The sequence below is a fragment of the Phlebotomus papatasi genome, chromosome 3 (genome assembly GCF_024763615.1).
Source record: "Phlebotomus papatasi isolate M1 chromosome 3, Ppap_2.1, whole genome shotgun sequence".
In the NCBI taxonomy this organism is placed as follows: Eukaryota; Metazoa; Arthropoda; class Insecta; order Diptera; family Psychodidae; genus Phlebotomus; species Phlebotomus papatasi.
Window position 1 is genome coordinate 80,014,325 of NC_077224.1, and position 12,224 is coordinate 80,026,548.

The 12,224-nt window shown below is 30.1% G+C and overlaps 1 protein-coding gene across 3 annotated transcripts; it reads left to right on the forward strand.

Annotated features, from left to right (window-relative positions):
• The first annotated feature begins 6,413 nt into the window (after positions 1-6,413).
• Positions 6,414-11,986, forward strand: LOC129805988 (uncharacterized). Of its 3 annotated transcripts, none has more exons than XM_055854280.1 (6): positions 6,732-6,868; positions 7,299-7,409; positions 7,494-7,643; positions 7,709-7,849; positions 11,672-11,782; positions 11,846-11,986. In XM_055854280.1, exons 2-6 carry the CDS (start codon positions 7,335-7,337, stop codon positions 11,885-11,887), a joined length of 519 nt encoding a protein of 172 aa, XP_055710255.1. In that variant the 5' UTR covers positions 6,732-6,868; positions 7,299-7,334; the 3' UTR covers positions 11,888-11,986. The 3 variants fall into 3 exon arrangements, with proteins under 3 accessions (XP_055710254.1, XP_055710255.1, XP_055710256.1); XM_055854281.1 differs by lacking the exon at positions 6,732-6,868 and adding an exon at positions 6,900-7,113; XM_055854279.1 differs by having other exon boundaries at positions 6,414-7,409.
• The last annotated feature ends 238 nt before the right edge of the window (positions 11,987-12,224 follow it).

Here is a 12,224-nt window from a genome sequence, read left to right on the forward strand (position 1 = left end):
TATTAATAAATTAAATGATAAAATAAAAAAAAAACAAAATTGCAAAACATATTCATTTTGAGATTTAAGATTTATTTTAACTCTGAAAAATTATTTTTCTTAACTCTTGAAACGAATTATTTTAACTCTTATAACGAGTTATTTACACTCTTTTGTCATGTAAATTTTAGGAAAAAAAGTTAAAACAACTCTTCCGAATATTACACCTAAATATTATAGAAGTAAAATCAACTCTAAAATATAGTTAATCGATAATCACATCGAAAAAGAGTTAATTCAACATCGATTCGAGTAAGTTTTACTCGATTATTTTTCTGAGTGTACTTAAAAGCTTTGCATGTGTTAATCCTACTCTTTTGCACTCTTCTTCTCCCGTTGAACATTACGGCAAATTAAATTTAGTTCAGTCCAATTTGTAGTCCAAAAGAGTAGCATAGACTTATACTACTTATACAAATATTTGGAGAAAGAAAGGGACGCGAACGCGAATTTTGATTTAATGAAATTTCACCGGTCTGAAAAGTGTGCCGGAGGCATTAAGAACGACTTTGAGAACTTTAGCATGGATTAAAGTATTTTTTTATTTTTGTTTATTTAATTTATTGTTTGTAACCTGTATGAACTTCGGCCAATTGAGGATTTAAGTATGAGAAAAATATAAGATTTTTGACGTGGTTAATGTTTATTCAATTAGAAGAGATCGGGTATTTTGAGACGTACGTAAAAAAGAATGTAAACTGCTTATAATTTAACTTGAACACTTTTCAGTCCTATCAAAAATTAACATTAGGAATAAACAATAAAAATGATAAAAGTGTCATGAATATCTCAGCTCTCCCCTAAAGTTGCATATGATGTTTTAGTCATATTTTTTGCATATCTTTAGGTTTTGAAAGCTAATAGGATAAAATGAACCATGCGGGATCAACGGCTACTCCTGCTACTACATTATCCTTGGAACACTTTGATGAGCACGTGCACAGAATATTGGTCAAATGTAGACTTAATTGAAAATTGAAAATGATCAGTGGTAATTCCAGATAATTTTAAAGTGTCTGAGATTTTTACGGACTATCTCGGAGTGCTTGCAACTTGGAATGCGTGAAAATTCGATTTTGACTTGAGGATTTCCCGGGTTACCAAGGGTTCCCAAGAGTGGTTCCCAAAAAAAATCCTGGATTTTTTAGTGTATGAAAAATCTCCAAGGTTCCCATGGGTTTCTCGCGATATTTACTAACTTTCCAACATTAATTAAAGTTCTACTGCAAACGGTTAAGCAGAATGTAATAAATCACCAGTCTACTTCAAAATCAATTTGAAAAAATATTATTTTACATTATTTTTCTTTAAAAAAAGAAATTTTCTACGTTAATAATTGTGTGCATGTGAAAAATCATTGCAGACTTCCTGGGAATGCATCAAGCTCATTCCACTGAGCATGATTCTGCTCATTGCGAATGGTTTTTGGGGAATTCATAAGACAGTAGAATCCTACCACCCTCGAACAGCTGCATTTCATGGGAATGCAGCATCACTGCAGGTGGGTGAATAAAATCAATAAACAGGGTCGAGTGTGGGATGATGCTCCTCATCCATTCACAAAACTCCGCGCTTCGCCCCCACTTAACCCATCAGCCCCTTATCCCTTAGATCCCAGGAAGTGGTCAGTACCGTGGGAGTTGGAACAGAGGTGAAGTGTCTGTCTCGCTTCTTTGGTGAATGTCTGGAGAAAGGTTTTTTTTTTATAAAGTCCACAAGTTTCAACACACAATATCGCGAATATTAATACAAAAGTGAAGCTATAATGGAAAAACATAAACACACGCAAAATGCTGAATTTCACGCTATTTGAAACTTTTTGGTGTGTTTGAAGGAGATTCGTGGTCACCGGGTAAAGTGTGAGTAAGTGACTTTGCCGGGCTGGAAACTCCAGGCAAAAGTGATTTATTGTGACGTCTGCACGCAACATATTCCACATACGGAGCCTTATGCCAATTTTATGAAAATTCAGCGTGAAGGTAATCAAGCACTTCCGATTTTGGGGTCACACACAAAGAAGTAGTAGGTAGGTCGCTAAATTTGAAATTTAACGTTAAGCCTAGACACACTGTTATACTCGGTTTACTATAAATCATGGAAACGATGGGAACAGTGCACAAGTATCCGATAAGCTCCACAGCCAAGACACTTCGCTAGAGCTTAGACGGTGCAGAAGTTATAAATAGTTTTTTTACGTTATAGGAATAGCGTAAGATTTAATATAATTTCCCGATATCACTTCAATTAAATTAACCTATGAAAATTATTTACTCATTCGTAATATAGAACATTTATGCCTTTGGTTACAGTATTTCATCATTAATTTAGCAAACGTACTAACTTTTTTGAGTCAAGGGATGTTTTGCTACAAATAAATTCGAAGGTAAGCCATTCTAGAAAATGTGAACAGAAGTTAAAAGCTAAATGTTGCAAGTAGAGTTGTAAGGTATCTAGATATTAATATTAAAATCATTAAAATAATGTTTCAATTTAAAATAATTAATATGTGTCCTGGCTGTGAGAATTTTCAAGTAAATTCTAGAAATCTTATAATGCTCAATTGGCTCAATTGAATTTAAAATTAAATTGTGAAAATCCTAGTGTGATAGCGCCGTAAGAACAGTTTTAAAGAAAATTTGAGAAAATACATGGGATAAAAAAATGGCATTGAATAAATGAGCAGTAAAAAGTTAAAATTGAGCAGTAACAAAAAATTTAAAACAGTGATATTATCGTCCAAATTTTGGCAAAGGGAAAATAAAGCGCTTTTCTTTTTATCTGCAACAATTTTAAATGTTAAATATATAAATTAAACCCATTTTTGTAAAGATTTAAGTTTTTACTGATCATAATTAGATATTTTACTGCTCATTTTTAATTTTTTTACTGCCCATTTTGAATTTTTTACTGCTCGTTTGTTTTTTGCCTAAAAAATTATAATTTGAGAATCAGTCAAAAATTAACTTTCTGGACAAAAATGATCTAATATCAAAAGTTGCCCCACATACTACGCAGCACCAATATGGGTTTCGGCCCCGGTCATCAACAATAGCTGCATTGCATGATCTGGTCAGTGACCTACAGCAGGCAAGAGATGATGGTAAAGAAGTAATTGCGATATTTGTGGACATCCGAAAAGCTTTTGATGCGGTTGACCATCAGATCCTGCTAAGAAAACTGTTTAGATACGGATTTGCTGGGCCCTCCTTGGCTTGGATGATAAGCTATTTATCCGGCAGAACGCAAAAAGTGAGATACGATGATGGCATGTCGGAGGAAGCATATGTTGCAGCTGGAGTACCGCAGGGCAGTCGCCTTGGCCCTATTCTATTCACAATTTTCATCAATGATATTGAGGATGCTGGAATGTCGGGTAGGCTTTTCATTTATGCCGATGATATATGCATTGTGCATACAGGAAATTATCTAAATGAGGTTTATCATCATGCGCAACAGGATCTTGACAAACTAAACAACTGGGCTGAAATGAAACTAAATGAAAAAAGGTGAAAATAAAATAACAGTGAATGAAATAAAAACACAATACATGCATCTTGGTAAATTAAATACAGATAAAAAATTACAATATGATAAAAACGATATCACTAAAATCTTAAAATTTAAATATCTAGGAATTATAATAGATAACAAGTTAAAATTTGATGATCAGTGACTTCAGTGGGCACCCCAGTCACCCGATTGCAACTCCATTGAAATTCTCTGGGATCTTCTCGACCAAAAGGTTCGAGAGAAGGCGCCGACATCAGTTCCAACCTTGGTGGAAGCACTTCAGGATGCATGGGCAAAGTTTCCTTCTGACATTTTGGAGAAATTGAACAACAGGAATTGAAATACACTAATGGAAATTGATATTTTTTTTCTCAGATAAAAATTACGAACTGCAGATTTTCCTGAAATAATGAAGTAGTGCGACGAGGCACTCAAGAAAAATTCAAGAATCTTGACCGTTTCCTTCTCCTCCAAAGGAAAAATCCGAAAAACAGCTAAGTTTTGGCCTTCTAATTGACACTCCCCCTTAATTCGCAATGCATTAGGGGGGAGTCTAAATTAGGAGACCAAAAATTAACTGTTTTCTTTTTCTGGTTTTACGCCATTTTTCATACGAGAAGGATACGATCAAGTCTTTATTTTTTTCGAAAAAAAATATATATAATAAAATGGCTGTCTAAAGTACTTCACTAGAGCGTTTTGTCGCAGCACTCTCTAATTAACGTGAAATGTGTATCTGATAATTCTTATATGAAGAACAATTAAAATAATTTTCGATTTTCATAAGTTTTTTTCATATTTAAACCAAGAAAAACTAGAAAAAATCTTGAAATCACGTGCTTCAAAATTTTTGATGTTTGCTCAAGTGCATGCAAGTTTACTCGACAGTCTTTGGCTTTCGTCTCTGTATTTTCAAAAATACAATCATTTTTATTAGACATAAGTTTTAAAAAAATCGTTTTTAATAAAAACAACGAAACCAAGAGGCTTCATAAATGTTTAAGGATTGATTATGGTTTCAAATTGCAAATATGTGTTTTTCTTGATTTTGTATTGTTTTTATTGTTTTTAAAGCTAAAATCTATTGATGAATATTGTATAGAGTTTTGATTCACATTTAAAAAATATATATCATTTTTTTAAGAGTAAATAGATGCAGAAATTATGATATTTGATTGTTGCGATGATGAAGAAAAATACTTGACAGATCGAGTTGCTCCGAAAAAATTAAATATTATCAAAATTTTTACTAGATAATATGAACTAAAATATTAAATAAAAATTACCATTTGTATTACTTTTTAATTAATTAAAAAAAAATCAATTTTCATTCAAAAATTTTGTCGTGAAATAGTAAAACAATACGCTTTTTTACTTTACCGTTTATTAATATTTCTTTGAATGGTTTTAAAAGGAAATCGATCAATCAAGAAACTGTTTCTTAAGGTATCTATACACTGACAGTAATTTATGTCAAAAATTGTTTTATTTTAAGAAATTGACGGTATTTCCTTCAGGAAGAAATGTACAAAAAATCTGGTAAGAGAAGATCTTTCGACGAAATTGCTTCTTATGAACTTATTTCTTTCCGTAAAAAAATGCGCTTTTGAAGGAAAGTGCCTGCAGTGCTGTATATAAAAACGTAAAAGTTTTGTCAAAAATGCGATTTTTAAAGACCTTTACACATTGGAAGCAATTTTCGTCAAAAATTGTATTTTTGACAGAATTTTGACGTTTTCGCCTAGAGAAGTGCAGACGATTTCCTTCAAAAAGCAATTTTTGACGAAAATTGTTCCCAATGTGTAGAGGCCCTGACGAAAATTGCTCACAATAATGTGTAGAGGTCTTTACATTTAAAAGAAGTCTTTAACCAGAGAGGCAAATTTGAAAAAGTTTTGTTTTGGATATATTTTACAAAGGCGATCTCGAATTCACAAAAATGTGGAAATATTTTATCGAGTTTTGATTTTGGAGAAGAACAATGAAAAATTTTAGCAAATTTTGAAACAGAGATTGGCCTTCTCATGGGGGGGGGGGCAGAGACAGGTTAGGGGGGGGGCAATGTACCCCTGCCCCACCCCGTTGTTAAGCCCCTGCCTGATACTATTTGCCCCAGCGGCCCCAGCATTTTTGAAAATGTCCACAAAATTACCTTTTATAAATTGGCTCAATAAACGTATTTCCTTACAAAATAGAGGAAAATTACTTTCACAAAGTTGTAGAGCGGTAAATTTCCTATAAAACTGCGCTAATTAGAAATTTCTGGGGCGTTCGAGTAGTTTGTAAAAAAATAAACTACCCGTTTTGTTACTTTTTGCCCCAGTCTCCCCTACCAAATACGAATCGGAAATTTTTCTTTGAAGAGAAGTTCTTGAATCTAAATATCCTCCTTTTAATGAAGCTTTAAAGCGGTTTTCAATTATTTTGTGGATAATAAAAATAATAATTACCTATTATCTTCTCTAGATGGTAAAAATAAGAAATGATCTTTATCTTTTCTAGGCATATACTATTCGTTGTGTTTTACAACTCTACCTGCGAGTGTGCTAATTCAAACAATAAACCGATTATAATTGCAGAATTGATCTTTTAAAGTTATACAGCTTTTGTGACATAGAAGTACTTAATCTATATCTTCGTATATAATACAAATAGTTGAATGACTCTATAACTTTACCTCAATTACCGAGTTTCTTACCATCTTTTTAGCTGACATCTTGTTGCAATGTAAGCAGAAAAAAATCTAAAATTGGATGAAAAATAAAACAATAAAACAAAAAATATTTATCAACTGTTGTACCTTATTCTTGGAAAGCAAGTTCATTCGTGCTTTTTAGTTAAACGTGAAAACGCGAATACAGTAGTGCAAAAACATTCAAGCGCGCTTCATCTAAAGTTACTTAGCCTTTTCCGCTGCGGTTTTATGTGGTTAATAGAATTAAAGAAATATCTTATTGCTTAAAACCTAAAAACATTTATTTTTTAATTTTTAATCGTAATAAAATCATTGTTTTTATACATTGTTTATAAACTAATGTTTCTGATTTAATTAAAATTGAAACAAATCTTTAAAAGTTAGGGGGAAAAACGATTTTTTACAATTGTTTAATTCTGTTGAATTTTGTAAATTTCTTTTCTCTTCTTTGTGCTTGTTTTTGCAGAATTTTTGTAACTGACTCAACAAAAATAATTATTTTTTTATTAGTTTCTCCTGAATTCACGTGCAAATTTTACACAGACAGAGTGTGAAGTGGAAAAATTCCCATCATCTCAATAATCCGATAAAGCTTAGACTTATCGTTGGAGCTTGCGCGCAAAGGTAGTTAATATCGTTGATTCTTTGCATATCAATTAAATTTTATTCAGTTGTACGGTATGAGCTATTGTTTGAATCTTGGTGGGGGGTGGCTAGAAAAGTGATTTAAAATTGTTCTGTAGAACATCGTCGTACTCCATTTGATGGTAAAACGCTGAAAAGTGCGGGAAATTGAGGTGGTGATCCCGCGTGGAAGTGAATTTAGTGCTTCTGGATTATTGGCTTTTATTGTGCGAAGTATAAATTAGGTGATATCAATTGGACAGGATCTTGCTGTTTCTACTGAAATCTGGCGTCAATCTAGATTAATATATTAATAATAGCGCAGTAGTGGGTTAATTAGTTTCCGCAAAACACAGAAATTCTTCATTTTTCTCAACTCGTATTTTTCCAACAAAAGTTCAATAGAATTTTCTGTGGACTATCCATTTAGTTTCACCCTGGCAGAGTGGCTTTTTGGACGTGAAAAATGACTCGAACTGTTTTGTTTTGTTTCCTTGTGACCTTTGCTATTTTGATAAATCTACGAAAGATATCAGCTTGCGTAAGTTGAATTTTGTACACTGAATTCTTACGATAGATTTATGCTAATCAGCCTGTATTTTTTTAATAATTTTTTTCTCAACAGAATGGATACAAGACAAAATTGCATTACCTGGAAAATTGCGACAGCAATTCTATAATTAAAGTGGATAATAACTTTACGGTGGATCTCACTAAGAATTGCGAAGTTATAGCAAATGGATGCATTCATACTGTAGGCTTCCAGAAGGCTTACGTAGGGATTATCTTTTTTTAAAGTTGTTCCTAAAGTCCTAAACTTAAGGATGTTTTCCATTCTAGATGAGAGCGACTATAAGGAAAAATGGGATGGTAATGCATCGAATGGAAGCGGATTTATGCGACACAATGTCCAAGGCATCTGAAGAAGCTAAAAACTATCTTAGACTTTTCGGACTTCCGGATAGATGTCCAGTTGAACCAGTGAGTAAAATAATTGCCAAATTAAATAAATTTGATTTCCTTAATGTTTAAAATTGGGTTCGAAGGTTAAATTGACTGGAACTTTGTAGAGATCAGCTGAGTAGCTTTTAAAAGCTTACATGAATTTCGAAGGCTAAAGAGCATGTTTTCCCTGATTCTTGCACGCTTAAACAATAAGAAATATATTTTATTTATATCGTTTAAGCTGATAAAATTCTAATATTTTTTTTTTAATTTTTTTTATTATTATTTATTTGCTCTCCAAAGAATATTTACAATGTACAGCTGTTTGTTTTAAATAAATTAAAAAGGTATTTTAATATTATTTTTTATTTTTTATCATATTATTTATTATATTTATATTATTATTTATTATATTATTTTAATATTATATATTAATATTATTAATATTAATATTTTAATAATAAAAAAAATAAAAAAATATATTAATATTTATTAAATATTGCTAAAGATTCAGCTGTTTAGTCCTCTTCGGGAAAACTATTAAACTTTCTAAATTATTTACCTTTAATAAAGACACTAATTACTAAAATTTGTTAAAAAATTCTGCACTTAAGATTAAAATAAATTAAAATAGGGAGAAGTGGGGTAATCTTGAATTTGGGCACTTCGGAAATAGAGATTTTTTGTCACAATTTTAAATGGATCTGGACCTTACCATGGTATAATTTAGATCGATAAACCTATTGCGAATCTGAATTATATTTAGAAGAGACTCAGTTCCATTAACCGTTTAAGCTTTAAGGACGATTGGGTCTCCGGCTAGAATGATAACTAACGGATGGAGCATTTTAATTTACAAATGGTATATTTTTCATAAATTCTTTGTAATTTTTAAGTTTTAGATCCCACAAAAATAAATATAACACGAAATGGTAGCAACATATACAGAGAATATATTTTTATTAAATTTAAAATTTTACTGGTGTTAAAGATAGAAAATTTTTCAGAAAAATTCAAAAAATTGCGAATTTTACGTATTTTTCATAAAGGTTTTAGGAACTATTATCCTCGTGCAATCATTATAAATTTTGTGCTAATAACATAACATAAGATACTCTTTCATTCGGTAAAAGTTTTAAAATGCTTGCATTTGGTTTCATACCAAAACTAAAAAAAACACTTAAGAAAAAATATACCACATTTTTGTACGGAAAATGTATGAGAATGATGAGAATGACCCTGGTCTCCGGTGACCCAAAAATAAAATTTTTCCTACGATCTTCTAAAATTGTGCTTTGCTAAAAAAGTCAGAAAAAGTGATTTTTTATGACCCCCGATTTATGATCTTCTCGTCCTTAAAGGGTTAAAGAAATATCCTTTTCTAAAAGAGCCCCAATTTAAATTTACCCCGCGTCACCCTATATTTTAAAACTTAAAATTCCACACCAAATTTCCTTAGTGACAAGTTCACTTTCACTTGAGTTTTTTTTTTTTAAATTCTTCTGAGAATACTTTAAATTATATAGCGTTGCATTTTATTGTGAAAATTGTTTATTTTTATGGAATTTTCACTTTTCTTTAGGAATGTTGTTTAAGAAATAATAAATTTAAAATTTGCATTCGATGTCAATTTGAACTTTGAAACATTACAAAAATCACGTATTAAATTAAATTTTAATTAATTAATTAAATAATTTAATTTAATCAAAATTGATATAATTGAGAAACTTGAAATAAGAAGAAGATAAGTAATAAACTTAAATTAAATAAAAAAAAAATATTTTAGACTCATTATATTGCTTGAATATAATGAATAATAACATATTTAGCTCTGAATTTATTCTATGTAAGATAGTTTATAAAAAAAATATTTGAAGTTTTTAAAGGGTGAGGTCAGTTTCAGGCAGGTTTTTGGGCCATGGCTTATTAAATAATTCAGAATATTCATTGCAAAAGTTCAGCAAATTACTTACTTTTAATTTTAAATCTTGAAATATTAAAAAAATTATAAAAGTTTGTTTAAAAAATATAAAAATGATTTATTTTTGAATTTTCTAAAGGAATACTAATTTTAATGATAAACTTTCAGAAATAATTATGCCCGAAAATAATTGCTTTCTTAAGAATTTCAGGAATTACAGACTTTTAAATATTATTATGAAAGTTCTACACTGAAAAGGTTAAGTTCTAAAGATATATTGGCTATTTATTGTTTAACATTATTATTAAACTGTTAAGTAGATGAGTATCAATATATCAAAAGACTCTCAAAATTTGAAATGCATACGAAACTTCCCTATTTCCTCCTATTTTTTTTTAATAAAAAAAAAAGAGATGGCAAAGCATTCCAACTTTGCGAAATACTTAAAAGCAACTTAAAAGTTTACTTATGTTTACTTCCCAAATTTAATCAAATCGCTTGAGGCCTTTCAGAGTGGTTTAGCTCTGATCTTCGAAAATTCGATATCAAAAATTTTGTCGCTCATAAAGCGTCGGTCAATAAATCCATAGGCTAAGTAAAAAATGTTTTTGGTCAAATTCAATTCTATTTGTCAAGATACGTTCTTTAAAGGTCGATGTAGCATTTTCAATGATTATCCAACTTTTTTATCTCATCCAAAAAAAAAAGTATTTTGAAAACTCTCCAAAATAGGCCATAATTTCAGATTTTAGTGCGACATTTGAGTGACATCGCTATTCGGTGAGCCATATTCTTTAGTTAAACTCCTTTGAGTCTTGTTCTTGCGAATATGGCGACTGAAGGATCAATTCAAACCCAATTTCTTGCAATTTTGTTTCCTTTTTGGTTTTTCGATTTTCGTCCAAAATGGTCAAATGCGGCAGCCATTGTACGAAGAGTGTCTTCATACCCAAAATGTTATGTAACATATCGAACAAACGATCATATGATATTTCAACACAATATCATTTATTTTTTTCATTATTTATTTTTAATTAATTAATTTATTATTTATTTTTTATGTTTTCTGAAATATTGACGTCTTCTCGACGTCCATATCATTCAGCGCCACTTTTGCTTGTAGTGCCAAAACGGAAGTCCGAAAACCAAATCTGAATCATCCTAATTAACGGTAAAGAGTCCGATTAATAATTATCTAGCTTATATTTGGTTTAGGTTATCGTTTTCTTACGTGAATAATAATATTTAATCTAAAAAAATTAAAAAAAAATTTAAAGAAATTTAAAATTTAATTTCTTTAAATATTTCTTTAAAATTTAAGAAATAAAAAAAAACTTAGGTTGATTGATTCTAACAGCTGTAACTTGAGAACCAAAATGGGCCGATCGCTGTCAAATTTTGACACATATCATTTTAAAGATGACTGATTAACTTTTGATAGTGGTTCCATCTATGAGTTTCTCTACGGACTTATTGACTGATGTGTTAAATATCTATGGACGATATAAACAAATCTAAAAATAAAAGAAATCGTTGGAGCTGTTTGCGAAATAAACTACAAACACGGGTTTAAGAGGGAGGAAAGGGGGTATGGGAAAAAAAAGAAAAAAAAATTTCATAGAAGTTAGTTAAACATGTTTTAATTTTAAATTCACATTAATATCAAAACATTTACATTTTAACCTTTATTTTTCTAATAATTTATTTATTAAAAATTTTCTAAATAACACATTGAAATGTGCGAATATTTCTATTACCCTATTAAATTCTTAAATTTATTATTATAACCTTGCGTTAAAAATAAAAGACTGATCTTCGGATTTTCAGCCCTTCTGAACTTTTCTCTGTGTTTAGGAAATTTGTCTAAAGTACCTTAATATTCTTCTTTTCAATTGATTTTGACTTATTTTTTTAATTTACTTTATTTTAATTTATAGGGTAAAAATTGTCAGGATGAATCTACAAAAGCTGATATAAGCAAATACAAGAGATATCTTTCCCTTGCCAGAGGTCTCATCCAGATTGAAGCAATGATTGAGCATGAAAATGTAAGTTTAATAATTTATCTTTTATAATAATTTCATTAATTTTGTTTTTCCAAACTTCTATAGGGGAAATCTTGTATAAAAGCAGAGACGGAAATAACAAAGTAAAAGAAGGAAATTACCAAATAATCATTAACTTTTGGCAATGTATAAAAAAAAATAAATAACTGATTTGCTAAGTTTAGTAATAAAGGCAATGTTGCGTGAGTATTACAATTATTTTTTAGGAAGTAATTTTTCATAGAAATTTGAAAAATTTACTTACCTTATCCCACTTTGAAAATTATCAAATTTTCATTTCCGAAGCCTAATTTGGTGTAAAAATTCATTAAAATTCTATAAAAATCAACCGAAGCGATTAAGTGAATAAGATAAGAGAGAAAATTTTGATGAATTCACTGAGATTCCACTTCATCTAATTGCAATCAGGGAGAATTTCCTCCAC

What these genes read in the sequence shown, in the direction of transcription:
- LOC129805988 (XM_055854279.1), top strand. Translation starts at nt 7,335, where the DNA reads ATGACTCGAACTGTTTTGTTTTGTTTCCTTGTGACCTTTGCTATTTTG. An exon ending in TAGGCTTCCAGAAGGCTTAC is followed by an intron (nt 7,644 to 7,708) that starts GTAGGGATTATC and finishes TTTCCATTCTAG; the next exon opens with ATGAGAGCGACTATAAGGAA. An exon ending in CAATGATTGAGCATGAAAAT is followed by an intron (nt 11,783 to 11,845) that starts GTAAGTTTAATA and finishes AAACTTCTATAG; the next exon opens with GGGAAATCTTGTATAAAAGC.